The sequence below is a fragment of the Caretta caretta genome, chromosome 6 (genome assembly GCF_965140235.1).
Source record: "Caretta caretta isolate rCarCar2 chromosome 6, rCarCar1.hap1, whole genome shotgun sequence".
NCBI lineage: Eukaryota > Metazoa > Chordata > Testudines > Cheloniidae > Caretta > Caretta caretta.
In genome coordinates, this window is record NC_134211.1 from 485,608 (window position 1) to 504,091 (window position 18,484).

Below are 18,484 nucleotides of genomic sequence, written 5' to 3' on the forward strand. Positions count from 1 at the left end.
CCCCCAGGAACTCCAGGCTGCGTCTCTCCCGCTCACGCTGTTTATTGTGGCTCCAATACAGCACTGGCCGCTCCCCTCCGCCCCCCCCGCGAGGACCCAGGCGTCCGGGCGGTCAGTAGTTGGCCTGTCGCTCCTGCTGGCGGTAGCCGCCCCGGCGCATGTAGCCGCCCTCGTTCTTGCGGTAGCCATCTTTCTGGTCTGGGGGAGAAGGGGGTTAGAAACAGCCACGCGGGAGGGGCTCGCCCCACATACCCAGCGTGGCCCAGGGGTTTGAGGCAGAGGGCAGGCTCTGGGGTCCTGGCACTCACCCCGGGGGATGGGTGCCCTGCGGGCGGGAGGTGTACAAGGGAGATCGCTATGGGAGGTGTGGGGCAGCCACTCACCCCAGAAGTACCCGCCGTAGGAGCCCTGGGGGGGGGGGGGGAGGCCATGGGGCAGGCCCTCACCCTGGAAGTACCCGCCGTAGGAGCCCTGGGGGAGGTGGTGTTTCAGGGAGCGGGGGTTGGTGTGGGGCAGGCCCTCACCCCGGAAGTACCCGCCATAGGAGCCCGGGGGGGGGGGGGCGCGGTGTGTCAGGGAGCGGGGGTTGGTGTGGGGCAGGCCCTCACCCCGGAAGTACCTGCCGTAGGTGCCCTGGGGGGGCGGTGTGTGTGTGTGGGGCAGGCCGTGGGGCAGGCCCTCACCCCGGAAGTACCCGCCGTAGGAGCCCGGGGGGGGGGGGGGGGCAGGCCGTGGGGCAGGCACTCACCCCGGAAGTACCCGCCGTAGGTGCCCTGCTTGTGATCGAAGACGCGCTCGTTGTTCTCCACCAGGTTGCCGAGTTTCTCGGCCAGCTGCAGCGCCATGTTCTGCAGGGCCGTGGGCTCCGTGCGGTGCATCACCACCGTCTGCGTGGGCTGGTCCAGGGACGCCTGCGGGGCCGGGGGTCAGCGCGGGGCCTGGCGCCCCCCGGCCAGCCTGCGTCCCCCACATCCCCCTGCGTCCACCCCCGGCCCCGCCTCCCGCCCAGGCCCTGCATCCCCCACATCCCCCTGGGTCCACCCCCGGCCCCGCCCAGGCCCTGCGTCCCCCACATCCCCCTGCGTCCACCCCCAGCCCCGCCTCCCGCCCGGGCCCTGCGTCCCCCACATCCCCCTGCGTCCACCCCCGGCCCTGCCTCCCGCCCGGGCCCTGCGTCCCCCACGTCCACCCCCGCCCGGGCCCTGCAGTGCCCTGTATCCCTCCAGCCCCGCCTGGGCCCCGCGTCCCCCACCCCGCCTGTATCCCCCCCCAGCCCCACCTGCGCCCGGCGGCCCCCATGGCCGGACCCCAGCCCGCGCCTCACCATGAGCTCCTCGTTGATGATCATCTTGCTGATGATGCTGTGCACGGTGGGCAGGTCCAGCTGGAACATGTCCGACAGGATCTCCATGCTGGTGGGGGGCAAAGGGGGGGTTAGGGACAGGCCCCGCCCCCAGCACCCAGGCCCCGCCCCCAGCGCCCAGGCCCCGCCCCCAGCGCCCAGGCCCCGCCCTACCTGATGGAGTCGTAGACACTGCTGTAGGTGAAGAGGTAGGTGCGCAGCGACTCCTCCTGGATTTTCCTGCAGGGGGCAGCAAAGAGGGCGTGGTCACCGCAGGCTCCGCCCCTCGCTGCGCTCCGGGCACCCCCAGAGGGGGAAATCCCATGGCTGGGTATGGGACCCTTCCCCCCCCCGCATGGCCCCAACCGGCCCCCCACCTATGGCCGCACCCCGCCAGGCCCCGGCCCCCGGCCCCACTCACCGGACCAGCATGGTTCGCACTTTGTCGGCCTCGGGGAACAGGTCCCAGACCTTCCCGTTCATCTTCTCGTTGATGATTAACCGGTGGCAGGTTCGCCAGTCGCCCATCTTCATGGCCTTGGACGCCGCCACCACGTGCTCCCGCATCGACTCGGGGGGGCCTGGGGGCAGCGAGAGGGGGCAGGCGCTATGGGGCCGGTCCCCTGGCTGGCTTGTGGGGGGGACGTTCCGGGGGCCCACTGTTGGGCATATGAAACCTGGCCCGGGGGACACTGGGGGACACACAGGGGCTGGTGCTGCCGTCAGGGGGCTGCGTGTGGGGGCAGCGCGCGGGGGGCCCAGGGTGGGGGCAGGGGGTGGGGCCGGGGGCCCTCACCCAGCAGGGGCTGGTGCTGCGCTCAGGGGGCTGCCTGGGGGCCGGGCGTGGGGGGGCTGGCTGGGGGGACCCGGGGGGGGCCCTCACCCAGCAGCGGCTGGCACGGCACTCAGGGGGCCGGGTGTGGGGGGGCCGGCTGGGGGGACCCGGGGGGCCGTCGGGGGGCCGTGGGGGGGCCCTCACCCAGCAGCGGCTGGCGCGGCGCTCAGGGGGCTGGCAGGGGGCTGGCTGGGGGCCGGGCGTGGGGGACCGGGCGTGGGGGGGCCGGCTGGGGGCCGGGCGTGGGGACCCGGGGGGGCCCTCACCCAGCAGCGGCTGGCGCTCGCCCACGCGCAGCTGATGGTGGAATTGCTTGCTGATCATGCGGCGCCGGGCGTCGAACTCGTGGGCGGCCATGTAGGGGATCTCCAGCAGCATGGCGGAGACCAGGTAGACGCACTCCAGCAGCTCCAGGTTGATGTGCATGTGGAAGGGCACCTGGCGCCGCTTCTCCACCTTCTCCTGCTCCTGGTTGCGCTCCTGCAGGCTGCGCATCAGCAGCCCCTGGCCCAGCAGCTCCTTGGCCCGGCCCGAGGACTGGATGTCCAGCAGCGCGTTGTGGGCGTCCTTGGTCAGCCCCTGCCGGAAGGCGCAGATCCCCAGCTGCACCATGGTGCGGTTGTACAGGATCTGCGGGGAGAGGGGGTGAGAGACGGCCCCCACACCCCCACGGCCGCCCCCACACCCCCACGGCCCCGTGCCGCTCCCCGCACACCCTCCACCGCCCCATGGGGCGGCCGTACAGGATCTGCAGGGAGAGGGGGTGAGAGACGGCCCCCACGGCCTGGCCCCCACGGCCGGCCCCCACGGCCCCGTGCCACTCCCCACACACCCTACACCACCCCCGCCCCATGGGGCGGCCGTACAGGATCTGCGGGGAGAGGGGGTGAGAGACGGCCCCCACGGCCTGGCCCCCACGGCCGCCCCCACACCCCCACGGCCCCGTGCCGCTCCCCACACACCCTCCACCGCCCCCGCCCCATGGGGCGGCTGTACAGGATCTGCGGGGAGAGGGGGTGAGAGACGCCCCCCACAGCCTGGCCCCCACGGCCCCGTGCCACTCCCCACACACCCTCCACCACCCCCACCCCATGGGGCGGCCGTGCGGGAGCTGCGGGGAGACGCCCCCCACGCCCCCTACCTGCACCGGGGGGTCGGCGTGCTGGATGTTGTCCTGCAGGTGGGACATGAGCATGAGGTCGCGGGCCTGGAACCAGCGGCTGTGCAGGGCGTGGTGGTAGATGTGGCAGAGGATGGCGCAGGTGCGGATCCGGTCCGTGCGGTCCTTGGCGTAGATGAACTTGCAGAGCCGGTCCATGAGCGCCGCGCTGTCCTCCCCCTCGTTCTCCGCCTGGTCCTGCTCCGACTGCGGGGCCGTGGGGTGAGGGCGGGCCGGGGGGAGGGCGCCTCCAGAGGGCGACCCGACCGCCCCCAGAGCGCCCCCCTGCGACCGACCGACCGCCCTGCCCCCGGAGCGCCCCCCTGCCCCAGAGGACCCCCACAGCTCCCCACTCCAACTGCGGGGCCACGGAGTGAGACTGGCCCGCCTAGAGCGCCCCCAGCAGGCAGACAAAGGTGAGACGAGGGCCTGGCAGGGCTCCACATAACACCGCCGGGAGAAAAGATGAGGAGATCAGTGCCAGGGGGCCCCCGAAACCTTGATGCTAATGGGGGCTCGGTACCTTGGAGTCGCCAGCAGGGCCCTGCTGGGGAGTTTGGGGGACTGGACGGTCGGGGTCCCAGGGGGCAGGGCCCTGCTGGGGGGTTTGGGGGGCTGCAGAGGGACTGGAGGGTCGGGGTCCAGGGGGGGTCGGTACCTTGGAGTCGCCGGCGGGGCCCTGCTGGGGGGTTTGGGGGGCTGCAGGGGGGTGGGAGGTCGGGGGGGGGTCGGTACCTTGGAGTCGCCGGCGGGGCCCTGCTGGGGGGTTTGGGGGGCTGGAGGGACGGGGCCCTGCGGGGGGGTTTGGGGGGCTGCAGGGGGGTCGGGGGTCCGGGGGGGTCGGTACCTTGGAGTCGCCGGCGGGGCCCTGCTGGGGGGTTTGGCGGGCTGCAGGGGGGCTGGAGGGACCGGGGGGGGTCGGTACCTTGGAGTCGCCGGCGGGGCCCTGCTGGGGGGTTTGGGGGGCTGGAGGGACGGGGCCGTGCTGGGGGGGTTTGGGGGGCTGCAGGGGGGCTGGAGGGACCGGGGGGGGTCGGTACCTTGGATTCGCCGGCGGGGGGGGGGTTTGGGGGGCTGGAGGGACGGGGCCCTGCGGGGGGGTTTGGGGGGCTGCAGGGGGGCTGGAGGGACCGGGGGGGGTCGGTACCTTGGAGTCGCCGGCGGGGCCCTGCTGGGGGGTTTGGGGGGCTGGAGGGACGGGGCCCTGCTGGGGGGTTTGGGGGACTGGAGGGACGGGGCCCTGCGGGGGGGTTTGGGGGGCTGCAGGGGGGCTGGTGGGACCGGGGGGGGGGGTCGGTACCTTGGAGTCGCCGGCGGGGCCCTGCTGGGGGGTTTGGAGAGACGGGGCCCTGCTGGGGGGTTTGGGGGGCTGGAGGGACGGGGCCCTGCTGGGGGGTTTGGGGGGCTGCAGGGGGGCTGGAGGGACGGGGGGGGTCGGTACCTTGGAGTCGCCGGCGGGGCCCTGCTGGGGGGTTTGGGGGGCTGGAGGGACGGGGCCCTGCGGGGGGGTTTGGGGGGCTGCAGGGGGGCTGGTGGGACCGGGGGGGGGTCGGTACCTTGGAGTCGCCGGCGGGGCCCTGCTGGGGGGTTTGGGGGGCTGGAGGGACGGGGCCCTGCGGGGGGGTTTGGGGGGCTGCAGGGGGGTGGGAGGTCGGGGGGGGGTCGGTACCTTGGAGTCGCTGGCGGGGCCCTGCTGGGGGGTTTGGGGGGCTGGAGGGACGGGGCCCTGCGGGGGGGTTTGGGGGGCTGCAGGGGGGCTGGAGGGACGGGGGGGGTCGGTACCTTGGAGTCGCCGGCGGGGCCCTGCTGGGGGGTTTGGGGGGCTGGAGGGACGGGGCCCTGCGGGGGGGTTTGGGGGACTGGAGGGACGGGGCCCTGCGGGGGGGTTTGGGGGGCTGCAGGGGGGCTGGAGGGACGGGGGGGGTCGGTACCTTGGAGTCGCCGGCGGGGCCCTGCTGGGGGGTTTGGGGGGCTGCAGGGGGGTGGGAGGTCGGGGGGGGGTCGGTACCTTGGAGTCGCCGGCGGGGCCCTGCTGGGGGGTTTGGGGGGCTGGAGGGACGGGGCCCTGCGGGGGGGTTTGGGGGGCTGCAGGGGGGCTGGAGGGACGGGGGGGGTCGGTACCTTGGAGTCGCCGGCGGGACCCTGCTGGGGGGTTTGGGGGGCTGGAGGGACGGGGCCCTGCGGGGGGGTTTGGGGGACTGGAGGGACGGGGCCCTGCGGGGGGGTTTGGGGGGCTGCAGGGGGGTCGGGGGTCCGGGGGGGGTCGGTACCTTGGAGTCGCCGGCGGGGCCCTGCTCCCGCTGATGCGCCTTGTAGTCGAACTTGTAGTAGGTGTGCAACACCCGTCGCAGGAACCCGCGGCAGATCTCCTCCGTGGTGCCCGTCTCCTGCAGGTAGCTCTGCACCCGCCCGATGATCCCGCACACCCGCCCCTCGTCCTTCAGGTGGTCCACGTACTCTGGGGGGGCGGGGCGGGGTCACACCCCATCGCCGGCCCCCGGCACCCAGCCCCGGGGCCCCCCCGGCAGCCAGCCGCCCCGCCCCGCCCCAGGGCGGCGGGTCCCCAAACACCCCTCATCCTTCAGGTGATGTACGCACTCTGGGGGGCAGGACTTTCCCCCAGTGAACCCCCCGCCACACGTTCTCCCCCCAAGGGTTATTTCCTTGGGAGCGGAGCCCCCAGGCTCACGCCAGCCCCCCAGCCCCGCCCCCTCCCCACTCACCCTGCGAGTGAGGGTCCGTGTTCTGCATGATCTTGGTGAACTCCTCGTCCATGCGCTCCACCAGCGTCAGGATGCAGCCGCGCACCCGCAGGGGCTGGGCGGGAGGGGAGGGGGAGTCACCCGCAAAGCCAGACCCCCAGGATCCAGGCCACGGCCCCCAAGCCCCCACTGCAGCCCAGAGGCTGCTCATGCCGATGCTCAGCCCCCCATTTCGTACCCACCCCCAGGGACTCACTCCCACTCCCCTAGCGCTAACCTGTGGCGGGTAGTTCCCCTGGCTCCCTGTCATCAGCATTAGCCACCCCCATGCTATGGGGTGAACAGCCCCCCCCCCCCCCCCGAGCGCTACCCCAGCCCCTCTCCCCGCCCCCACGGGTGCCCCCTGGACGCTGAGTGGGGCTGGCCCCATCGGGCCCCGGTACCTGGTCGAAGTTGGACAGGTTCTCCGACTCCTCCAAGATGTTCTCCCCGATGAAGATGTTGGGGTTGGCGAAGAGCATGTCCAGCAGCTCGTCGATGCTGTCCAGGCACTTCCTCCACATCTCCGGCTGCGGCACAGCCCGGGTTAGGGGGCAGCAAGGCGCCGGGGGGTGGGGCAGCGGGGAGGGGAGGACAGGCCCCGCCCCCTCACCTGCATGTAGGTGGCCAGGTTGGGGTCCCAGCCCCCAGCCCCCTCACCTGCATGTAGGTGGCCAGGTTGGGGTCCCAGCCCCCAGCCCCCTCACCTGCATGTAGGTGGCCAGGTTGGGGTCCCAGCCCCCAGCCCCCTCACCTGCATGAAGGTGGCCAGGTTGGGGTCCCGCCCCCAGCCCCCTCACCTGCATGTAGGTGGCCAGGTTGGGGTCCCAGCCCCCAGCCCCCTCACCTGCATGTAGGTGGCCAGGTTGGGGTCCCAGCCCCCAGCCCCCTCACCTGCATGAAGGTGGCCAGGTTGGGGTCCCAGCCCCCAGCCCCCTCACCTACATGTAGGTGGCCAGGTTGGGGTCCCGCCCCCAGCCCCAGGCCCCACCCCCTCACCTTCATGTAGGTGGCCAGGTTGGGGTTGTAGTCGTAGAGGGAGGCGACGATGTTGAACTTGATCTTGAGGTCCATGGCGATGCCCAGGTTGTTCTCAGCTGCGATGGCCACCAGCAGCTGCAGCAGCTCGATCTGGGCCGCCCTGCACGGCGGGGAGACCGGTCAGCCGCCCCGGGGCATGCTGGGAAACAGCCGCCCTCCCCCCCGCCTCATCAGCCTGGCCATCCCAGGGCATGCTGGGAAAAGGGCCCTGCCCAGCCCCAACTGCCCCACCACCCTAGGCACAGGAGGGGGAAACTGCTGCCCGCCCCCCGCCCACCACACGCACCGGTCCGTGCCCTTCTTCCCGCGGGCCTGCAGGATCTCGTTGAGCTTCTTCACCACCACGGCGTGGTTGATCTCGGTGCCCTTGGCGAACATCTTGGGCTTCTCCTGGTGGGGGCAGAGAGCGGGTCAGGCCTGGGCTTCGGGCCTCCCTCCCCCATGGGGGATTTTCCCCTGCCCAGGACGCCCAGCCCCTGGGGATCCCCCACTGAGCCCAGCCCCCCCTGCCCCATGAGGGATCTCCCCTGCCCCCGGGGGTCCCCCGCCCGGGGTCTCACCTTGACCAGGGGCGCCCCGCCCTTGACCTTCTCCCACTCGCCGCCCTCATCCTCCTCGTCCTCGTCCTTCTTGGCCTTGCGGTCGTGCTTCTTCTTGGCCTTCTCCTCCCGCTTCTTCTCCGTCGACTTCTTGTCCTCGTCCCTGGGGGCAGTGAGTGGGGCATGGGACCCCAACCTGGCAGTGCCAACACTCCCCACCCACAGGCCCTGCCCCCCCAGCCAGCCGCCCTCAGAGAGCAGAGCCAGGTGTCTGGGACTGGAAACGGGATCCAGGCATCCAGGACAGCTCTTCTAAAGGCTCCGTAGCACCCCCACCCACTGGGAAGGGGACCCAAGAGTCCGGGGCGGTTCCCCCAGGGACCATGACAGGGAATGGGACCCAGGAATCTTGGACAGCTCCCTCAGGGGGCCCCACAGCCACTAAGGAAGTGGGGAAGAGTCCAGGCTGAGATACCAGCAGGGGGGAACCACCAGCGGGGGAGCAGCAAACAGCAGGAGTTTGCCTGGGATCTGTGTTGGTGAGTATCTGGGTATCTGAGTGTGTGTTTGGTGAGGGGATCGGAGTGTTTGTAGTGAGGGCAGCTTGAAAGTTTGAGCGAGTGCTTGACTGGTTGGCTGAAAAGGGCGGGAGTGGGGAGTGTTTTGTTTCAGGTGAGCCTGGCTGTTTAAAAAAGCCGGTGCTCCGCGAACCAGCTGAGCGGCGGGGGACAGCAGAGCAGCAAACAGCAGGAATTTGCCTGGGAGTTTGCCTGGGGTGAGCCCACTGAGGCTTACACCCTAACGACTTCTCTCAGTAATTACTGCATCTCCTGAGGAAGCTCGTAGTAGGACGGTAATATGGACGGGGGGTGTTGCACTGTTGTGACCTGCACTGGATGTGCCATGTTTGTCTTTCTTCCACAGGACAGAAGCGACTGTGTGTACAAAGTGCAAGCTGGTCTCCATATTGGAAGAGAAGGTTCAAGGTCTGGAGCAACAGGTATCGACCCTGCGTTGCATAAGAGAAACTGAACATTTCCTGGACAGACATCAGGATATGCTTCTACGGGCACAACGTTCTGAAGATTCAGAGCAGGCTGCGCAGCGGGGACAGGACGGTGAAGAAATCTGGCAGCATGTGACCTCCAGAAGAAGAAAGGGGAGCGTCCATGTACCAGCAGGGCAGATGCAGGTGAGGAACCGTTTTCATGTTCTCTCCACAGGTCCTAATGCGGAGAGTGGACCAGATGATACGTCTGAGGGAAGGGAGCAGAAGGAGATTCCGCCGACTGGAAGGCATGGGATGCACTGTCCCAGGGATGGGGGTTCCACAACCACCGCTCCCAAGAGAAGGAGGCGGGTGGTGGTGGTCGGGAACTCTCTCCTCAGGGGGACTGAGTCATCTATCTGCTGCCCTGACCAGGAAAACCGAGAAGTCTGCTGCTTGCCAGGAGCTAGGATTCATGATGTGACGGAGAGACTGCCGAGACTCATCAAGCCCTCGGATCGCTACCCCTTCCTGCTTCTCCACGCGGGCACCAATGATACTGCCAAGAATGACCTTGAGAGGATCACTGCAGACTACGTGGCTCTGGGAAGAAGGATAAAGGAGTTTGAGGCGCAAGTGGTGTTCTCGTCCATCCTCCCCGGAGAAGGAAAAGGCCTGGGTAGGGACCGTCGAATCGTGGAAGTCAACGAATGGCTACGCAGGTGGTGTCGGAGAGAAGGCTTTGGATTCTTTGACCATGGGATGGTGTTCCAAGAAGGAGGAGTGCTAGGCAGAGATGGGCTCCACCTAACGAAGAGAGGGAAGAGCATCTTCGCAAGCAGGCTGGCTAACCTAGTGAGGAGGGCTTTAAACTAGGTTCACCGGGGGAAGGAGACCAAAGCCCTGAAGTAAGCGGGGACGTGGGATACCGGGAGGAAGCACCAGCAGGAGAGCGTGAGAGGGGAGGGCTCCTGCCTCATACTAAGAAAGCAGGACAAACAGCAAGTTGTCTCAAGTGCCTATATACGAATGCACAAAGCCTTGGAAACAAGCAGGGAGAACTGGAGGTCCTGGTGATGTCAAGGAATTATGACGTGATTGTAATAACAGAGACTTGGTGGGATAACTCACATGACTGGAGTACTGTCATGGATGGTTATAAACTGTTCAGGAGGGACAGGTAGGGCAGAAAAGGTGGGGGAGTTGCACTGTATGTAAGGGAGCAGTATGACTGCTCAGAGCTCCGGTACGAAACTGCAGAAAAACCTGAGAGTCTCTGGATTAAGTTTAGAAGCCTGAGCAACAAGGGTGATGTCGTCGTGGTGGGAGTCTGCTACAGACCACCGGACCAGGGGGATGAGGTGGACGAGGCTTTCTTCCGGCAACGCGCAGAAGTTACTAGATCACACGCCCTGGTTCTCATGGGCGACTTCAATCACCCTGATATCTGCTGGGAGAGCAATACAGCGGTGCACAGACAATCCAGGAAGTTTTTGGAAAATGTAGGGGACAATTTCCTGGTGCAAGTGGTGGAGGAACCAACTAGGGGCCGAGCTCTTCTTGACCTGCTGCTCACAAACCGGGAAGAATTAGTAGGGGAAGCAAAAGTGGATGGGAACCTGGGAGGCAGTGACCATGAGATGGTCAAGTTCAGGATCCTGACACAAGGAAGAAAGGAGAGCAGCAGAATATGGACCCTGGACTTCAGAAAGCAGACTTTGACTCCCTCAGGGAACTAATGGGCAAGATCCCCTGGGAGGATAACATGAGGGGGAAAGGAGTCCAGGAGAGCTGGCTGTATTTTAGAGAATCCTTACTGAGCTTACAAGGACAAACCATCCCGATGTGTAGAAAGAATAGTAAATATGGCAGGCGACCAGCTTGGCTTAACAGTGAAATCCTTGCTGATCTTAAACACAAAAAAGAGGCTTACAAGAAGTGGAAGATTGGACAAATGACCAGGGATGAGTATAAAAATATTGCTCGGGCATGTAGGAATGGAATCAGGAAGGCTAAATCACACCTGGAGTTGCAGCTAGCGAGGGATGTTAAGAGTAACAAGAAGGGTTTCTTCAGGTATGTTGGCAATAAGAAGAAAGCCAAGGAATGTGTGGGCCCCTTACTGAATGAGGGAGGCAACCTAGTGACAGAGGATGTGGAAAAAGCTAATGTACTCAATGCTTTTTTTGCCTCTGTCTTCACGAACAAGGTCAGCTCCCAGACTACTACTGGGCAGCACAGCATGGGGAGGAGACGACCAGCCCTCTGTGGAGAAAGAAGGGGTTCGGGACTATTTAGAAAAGCTGGACGTGCACAAGTCCACGGGGCCGGATGCGCTGCATCCGAGAGTGCTAAAGGAGGTGGCGGATGTGATTGCAGAGCCATTGGCCATTATCTTTGAAAACCCATGGCGATCGGGGGAAGTCCCGGACGACTGGAAAAAGGCGAATGTAGTGCCCATCTTTAAAAAAGAGAAGGAGGAGGATCCTGGGAACTACAGGCCAGTCAGTCTCACCTCAGTCCCTGGAAAAATCATGGAGCAGGTCCTCAAGGAATCAATTCTGAAGCACTTAGAGGAGAGGAAAGTGATCAGGAACAGTCAGCATGGATTCACCAAGGGCAAGTCATGCCTGACTCATCTAATTGCCTTCTATGATGACATAACTGGTTCTGTGGATGAAGGGAAAGCAGTGGATGTGTTATTCCTCGACTTTAGCAAAGCTTTTGACACGGTCTCCCACAGTATTCTTGTCAGCAAGTTAAAGAAGTACGGGCTGGATGAATGGACGATAAGGTGGACAGAAAGTTGGCTAGATCGTCGGGCTCAACGGGTAGTGATCAATGGCTCCATGTCTAGTTGGCAGCCGGTATCAAGTGGAGTGCCCCAAGGGTCGATCCTGGGGCCGGTTTTGTTCAATATCTTCATAAATGATCTGGAGGATGGTGTGGATTGCACTCTCAGCAAGTTTGCAGATGACACTAAACTGGGAAGAGAGATAGATACGCTGGAGTGTAGGAATAGGATACAGAGGGACCTAGACAAATTGGAGGATTGGGCCAAAGAAATCTGATGAGGTTCAACAAGGACAAGTGCAGAGTCCTGCACTTAGGACGGAGGAATCCCATGCATCGCTACAGACTAGGGACCGAATGGCTCGGCAGCAGTTCTGCAGAAAAGGACCTAGGGGTGACAGTGGACGAGAAGCTGGATAGGAGTCAGCAGTGTGCCCTTGTTGCCAAGAAGGCTAACGACATTTTGGGATGTATAAGTAGGGGCATTGCCAGCGGATCGAGGGACGTGATCGTTCCCCTCTATTCGACATTGGTGAGGCCTCATCTGGAGTACTGTGTCCAGTTTTGGGCCCCACACTATGAGAAGGATGTGGAGAAATTGGAGAGAGTCCAGCAAAGGGCAACAAAAATGATTAGGGGTCTGGAACACATGACTTATGAGGAGAGGCTGAGGGAACTGGGATTGTTTAGTCTGCGGAAGAGAAGAGTGAGGGGGGATTTGATAGCTGCTTTCAACTACCTGAAAGGGGGTTCCAGAGAGGATGGTTCTAGACTATTCTCAGTGGTAGCAGATGACAGGACAAGGAATAATGGTCTCAAGTTGCAGTGGGGGAGATTTAGGTTGGATATTAGGAAAAACTTTTTCACTAGGAGGGTGGTGAAACACTGGAATGCGTTACCTAGGGAGGTGGTGGAATCGCCTTCCTTAGAAGTTTTTAAGGTCAGGCTTGACAAAGCCCTGGCTGGGATGATTTAGTTGGGGATTGGTCCTGCTCTGGGCAGGGGGTTGGACTAGATGGCCTCCAGAGGTCCCTTCCAACTCTGATATTCTATGATTCTATACACTAGGCCCCGCCCCTCACTTCTTGAGGAATTTGGAGGCCAGCGAGGTGTATTTGCCGTCGTCCTCGTCAGACTCGGAGTCGGTGTCGGAGTCAGACGAGCCCCAGTCCTCGTCGTCGGAGTCAGAATCCTCCTCCTCCTCCTCCTCCTGGGGAGGACAGAACATGCTGCTGCTGAGCTTGCTGGGAAATGCGCCCGCCCTCCCCCCTGCCTGGCACCCGCTGTGAAGCATGCTGGGAAACGTGCCCCCCACCCTGGCCTGGTTCCCGCCACTGAGCATGCTGGGAAACGCTCCCCGGACTGGCGCACAATGTTGAGACACGGAGCGTAGGGCGCACAGACAAGCCATGTGAGCTCTCCAGTGGCCGCAGACTGACATACATTAGGCCAACATCATTTTGTAGCACACACTACTCCTGGGGGAATTCTACGCTACTCTGCATGTATATAATTAACGAACTGCGCGTATTTTTAATTTTTTGTGCAGAAAAATGCTTGCCAAAACATTTCTGCAGTTCTGCCTTTTGCCCACCAGAGGGCGCTGTGATAATAGAACACAACAGCAACTCCCAGCCAGCTAGGGAAAGAGAAAGAGCCTGCCGTCTTTGCTGTGGGCCAGGTCAGGAGACAAGGGCTATGCGGGGGGGAGACAGACAGAGTGAGGTGCTGGGGGATCAGACAGGGGCTCATAAGGGCTAGTGGGGGAGGGCAGACTGTGGCAGTGGCTGAATGCGAGTGGAGGTGCAGGGCCACTGGCGGGAGGGAGGTGCATGGCCACATGGTGATGGGGGAAGGGATGCAGAGCTACATAAGGACAAGGGGTGGCTGACTGGTGGCAGAGCCACATGGGGACGGGAGAGGGGGTACAGCGACACAGAGACCGGGCGTGGGGGTATAGAGCCACATGGGGATGGGAGAGTGGGTGACTGAGTGGGGTGGAAGGACACATGTGGACAGGGGTGCACAGACACACGGGGTGGTGGGGACAGGGCAGATGTGCCTGACTGAATGGGAGAGGCTAGGGATCAGCCTGGGTCTGTGTGGCGGAAGCTCCCAAACAATCCCTCCCCGTCCCCTAAAAAAACCTGTTCCATACTTTTCCCACCCACACCCAACAACCCTCCAAGTTCACACCCAGGGTCCTTCCCTCTCCCTCAGCTCCTCCGTTCCCCCTGACTCCGCCCAGCCTTTGCTCCGCTTCCGAGGGGGGGCGGGAAATACGGTTCCGTATGGTAGTTTACATGAATTATTATTGTGTTAATATGCCTCCTAACGAATCTACTTGTCAAAACACATTTCCTGAATCTTTCCCAAGTTAAGACGTACTTGCTAGCAAGGTATTGTGAAATAAACTACCAAAATAATTGAAAGGGACGTGATTATATCGTGTTATTTTGACAAATAAAATATACTGAATTTTAAAATATTACACACAGAATTTTTTTGGTGCAGAATTCCCCCCGGCGTAACGCATGCGGCCTGAACGAACCTTAACCCAGTGGCCCCCCACGACCGCCCCCCCGGGCACGCTGGGAACTGCTGCACACATGGGCAATGCCACCCCCACAAGCCAGGGAATGCCCTCACCTCCATCTTCTTGAGGAACTTGTTGCGTGACTCGCCCGAGGTCTCTTTCTTCTTCAGGAAGGCAGCTGCGCTCATGCCCTCGCCATCATCATCGTCCTCCGAGGAAGAGGAGCCTGGGGGGGGGAAGGGGAGGGATCAGCGCTGGAGCACAGCCAACCCCGCCCCCCGCCCCCGTGGTGCCAGCCTCACCTTCCGAGTCATCGCTCTTCCTCCCCTCGTCCTCGTCCGCCGACTGCTCGGGGTTCTGGGGGGACAAGCGGGGTGAGACCCTGCGGGGCAGACCCCGGCCCCTCCCCCCAGCCCACCCCCGGCCCCAGCAGCACCTGTTTGTAGCTGGTGATCTGGCTCTCGTAATCCCGGTTGTACTTGCGAATCTTCTGCCGCAGGGTGCTCAGCGCCTTGGCGTTGTTCTTGTTCATCTTCTTCTTGCCCTCCTTGTCCTCCCACAGCTGGGGGGAGACGGAGCTCAGCAGTGGGAACCCGGCCCAACGGCCCCAGGGGACCTGCAGACCCCCGCAGCCGGCCCCTCCCTGGCTCCCAGCCTTGCCCCTTGGCTGTGCCTGTGCCCCCTATTCTGCCAGGGCCTCCGGCTCACGTCCTGCCACTAAGCATGATGGGAAACAGCCTGCCGTGTTCTGCCAGGGTCCCCATGGGACCCCCCCACCACGCCCTGGGAGCTCTGTCCCCGGGCCGCGGCTCCCCCACCTCGTTGAGGTAACCCCCCCCGGGGCCGCGGCGCCCCCACCTCGTTGAGGTAACCCCCCCCCCGGGGCCGCGGCGCCCCCACCTCGTTGAGGTAACCCCCCCCCCCGGGGCCGCGGCGCCCCCACCTCGTTGAGGTAACCCCCCCCGGGGCCGCGGCGCCCCCACCTCGTTGAGGTAACCCCCCCCCCGGGGCCGCGGCGCCCCCACCTCGTTGAGGTAACCCCCCCCGGGGCCACGGCGCCCCCACCTCGTTGAGGTAACCCCCCCCCCGGGGCCGCGGCGCCCCCACCTCGTTGAGGTAACCCCCCCCGGGGCCACGGCGCCCCCACCTCGTTGAGGTACTGCTCCAGGTCGGCCAGGATGCGGATGTAGAAGCGCGGGACGCCCTCCTTGTCCACGATGCTCTTGGCCTTGCCGTAGGCCTTGCCCAGCAGCTCGAACTCCTCCAGGCACTTGGTGACGTCGCGGATCTTCATGGCGTTGCGGATGGTCTTGATCAGGTTGGTGAGCTCCTCGAACCTGCGCCCGCAGCAGGTCAGACCGGGGTCCGGCCCTTCGGCCCTCCACCCTCTGGCCCCACCCCCGCGGGTCCAGCCAGGCTCTCTCCCCACCCCCGCCCAGCCAACGGGGGTCACCACAGGGTCTGGGCCCCTCCCAGCCCCCCACAACTGCCCCACCAACAGGGATCAGTGCAGGATGGGACCCACATTCTCCACTGCAAGTCCCCTCATCTACCTACCCCACCCGGCCCCCAATGGGGCCGCTGCCCCCCCAGCGGCTACCTCGCCTCCCGGGAGCCCCACTGCCACCCCCCTCCGCTGGGTCTGGCTGCCCCCCACTCACCGCTTGTCCTTGGCGCTGCGCACCACCCGCTTGGTGTCCTCCTCATCCTCGCTCAGCACGATGGGCCTGCGGGGGACGGGCGGGGGGGTGAATACACGGGGGACTGCCGGCCAAGCCTCGATCCACGGGATCCCTCCCCCCACAAATACCCCACTAACCCCTTGCCCCAGAAACACCCCCAGAGTACCCCGGCCCCTCCCCCACCCACGGTACCCCAGCCACCCCGGCCCCTCCCCCCAGGGTACCCCTCCCCCCAGGGAACCCCGGCCACCCCCGGCCCCTCCCCCCAGGGTACCCCAGCCACCCCGGCCCCTCCCCCCAGGGAACCCCGGCCCCGGGACAGAGCCCCCCCCCCCGCCCCCGCTCACTTGCTGTAGTTGCCCCCGACGGGCTTGGCCACCAGCTCGTCCCCGGAGAGCGACGACTCCGACTCGCTGTCCGAGCCCGTGGTGAAGAACCGGGACATGGCGCCGGCCGCTCTGCAGGGGGGCGGGGGGGTCACGGGCCGGGGGGGGGACAGTGCCCCCCTCTCCACGGCCCCCCGAACCCCCCCAGCTCCCCCCCGGCCCCCCTCTGCTCCCCCCCGTGGCCCCGAACCCCCCTGCCCCCCCCCGCTCCCCCCCCGCGGCCCCGAACCCCCCTGCTCCCCCGGCCCCCCTCTGCAGCCCCGAACCCCCTACCCCCCCGGCCCCCCTCTACTCCCCCCCGCGGCCCCGAACCCCCCCCTGCTCCCCCCCGGCCCCCCTCTGCTCCCCCCCCGCGGCCCCGAACCCCCCTGCCCCCCCCGAACCCCCTGCCCCCCCGGCCCCCCTCTGCTCCCCCCCCGTGGCCCCGAACCCCCCCTGCTCCCCCCCAGCCCCCCTCTGCTCCCCCCCGCGGCCCCGAACCCCCCCTGTCCCCCCGGCCCCCCTCTGCTCCCCCCCCGCGGCCCCAAACCCCCCTGCCCCCCCCGAACCCCCTGCCCCCCCGGCCCCCCTCTGCTCCCCCCCCGCGGCCCCGAACCCCCCCTGCCTCCCCGGCCCCCCTCTACTCCCCCCCCCGGCCCCGAACCCCCCCCCCGCGGCCCCAAACCCCCCCTGCTCCCCCCCGAACCCCCTGCCCCCCCGGCCCCCCTCTGCTCCCTCCCCGCGGCCCCGAACCCCCCCTGCCTCCCCGGCCCCCCTCTACTCCCCCCCCCGCGGCCCCCGACTGCTCCCCCCTCTCCACGGCCCCCGATCCCCCCCGCAAGCCCCCCTCGGCTCCCCCCGCTCCGCGGGCCCCGAGCCCCCCCCGGCCCCCCACTGCTCCCCCCCTCGGCGGCCCCGAATCCCCCCTGCGCCCCCCCGGCCCGCTCACCGCGCACGTTGCTGCTACTCAGGTCAGGCCTGCGCTAGCAAAGACAGGAAGCAGGAGCCGCGCATGCGCGCCAGGAACAGACTCGGCGGCGCGCGCGGAGGATGCCGGGGAACGTAGTTCTTGTGGGACCGCCGCCCAGGGCATGCTGGGAAATGGAGTCCCGGGGCGGAGGGGAGCACGGCATGCTGGGAAATGGAGTCCCGGGGCGGTGGGGAGCGGGGCATGTTGGGAAATGGAGTCCCGGGGCGGAGGAGAGCGGGGCATGCTGGGAAATGGAGTCCCGGGGCGGAGGGGAGCGGGGCATGCTGGGAAATGGAGTCCCGGGGCGGGGGGGAGCGGGGCGCGCTGGGAAATGGAGTCCCAGGGCGGGGGGGGAGCGGGGCGCGCTAGGAAATGGAGTCCCGGGGCGGAGGGGAGCGGGGCGCGCTGGGAAATGGAGTCCCGGGGCGGGGGGGAGCGGGGCGCGCTGGGAAATGGAGTCCCGGGGCGGGGGGGGAGCGGGGCGCGCTGGGTAATGGAGTCCCAGGGCGGGGGGGGGGAGCGGGGTGCGCTGGGAAATGGAGTCGCGGGGCGAAGGGGAGAGGGGCGCGCTGGGAAATGGAGTCCCAGGGCGGGGGGGGGAGCGGGGCGCGCTGGGAAATGGAGTCGCGGGGCGAAGGGGAGAGGGGCGCGCTGGGAAATGGAGTCCCGGGGCGGAGGGGAGAGGGGCGCGCTGGGAAATGGAGTCCCGGGGCGAAGGGGAGCGGGGCGCGCTGGGTAATGGAGTCCCGGGGCGAAGGGGAGCGGGGCGCGCTGGGAAATGGAGTCCCGGGGCGGAGGGGAGCGGGGCGCGCTGGGAAATGGAGTCCCGGGGCGGGGGGGGGGAGCGGGGCGCGCTGGGTAATGGAGTCCCAGGGCGGGGGGGGGGAGCGGGGTGCGCTGGGAAATGGAGTCGCGGGGCGAAGGGGAGAGGGGCGCGCTGGGAAATGGAGTCCCAGGGCGGGGGGGGGGAGCGGGGCGCGCTGGGTAATGGAGTCGCGGGGCGAAGGGGAGAGGGGCGCGCTGGGAAATGGAGTCCCGGGGCGGAGGGGAGAGGGGCGCGCTGGGAAATGGAGTCCCGGGGCGAAGGGGAGTGGGGCGCGCTGGGAAATGGAGTCCCGGGGCGGAGGGGAGCGGGGCGCGCTGGGAAATGGAGTCCCGGGGCGGGGGGGGGAGCGGGGCGCGCTGGGTAATGGAGTCCCGGGGCGGAGGGGAGCGGGGCGCGCTGGGAAATGGAGTCCCGGGGCGGGGGGGGAGCGGGGCGCGCTGGGAAATGGAGTCCCGGGGCGGGGGGGGAGCGGGGCGCGCTGGGTAATGGAGTCCCAGGGCGGGGGGGGGGAGCGGGGTGCGCTGGGAAATGGAGTCGCGGGGCGAAGGGGAGAGGGGCGCGCTGGGAAATGGAGTCCCAGGGCGGGGGGGGGGAGCGGGGCGCGCTGGGAAATGGAGTCGCGGGGCGAAGGGGAGAGGGGCGCGCTGGGAAATGGAGTCCCGGGGCG

General features: G+C 66.8%; 1 protein-coding gene across 1 annotated transcript; it reads right to left on the minus strand.

The window, feature by feature from the left end:
- Positions 1 to 26: 26 nt before the first annotated feature.
- On the minus strand, positions 27 to 17,124 carry LOC125637955 (eukaryotic translation initiation factor 3 subunit C). The gene is made up of 21 exons (XM_075129107.1): positions 16,971 to 17,124; positions 16,004 to 16,114; positions 15,636 to 15,701; positions 15,122 to 15,311; positions 14,411 to 14,536; positions 14,277 to 14,331; positions 14,088 to 14,200; positions 12,521 to 12,648; positions 7,679 to 7,820; positions 7,405 to 7,508; positions 7,077 to 7,218; positions 6,482 to 6,607; positions 6,060 to 6,153; positions 5,607 to 5,794; positions 3,319 to 3,543; positions 2,444 to 2,807; positions 1,764 to 1,923; positions 1,517 to 1,582; positions 1,325 to 1,412; positions 749 to 911; positions 27 to 198 (listed from the first exon to the last, which is right to left on the minus strand). Exons 2-21 carry the CDS (start codon positions 16,099 to 16,101, stop codon positions 113 to 115), a joined length of 2,724 nt encoding a protein of 907 aa, XP_074985208.1. The 5' UTR covers positions 16,102 to 16,114; positions 16,971 to 17,124; the 3' UTR covers positions 27 to 112.
- Between the last annotated feature and the right edge of the window lie 1,360 nt (positions 17,125 to 18,484).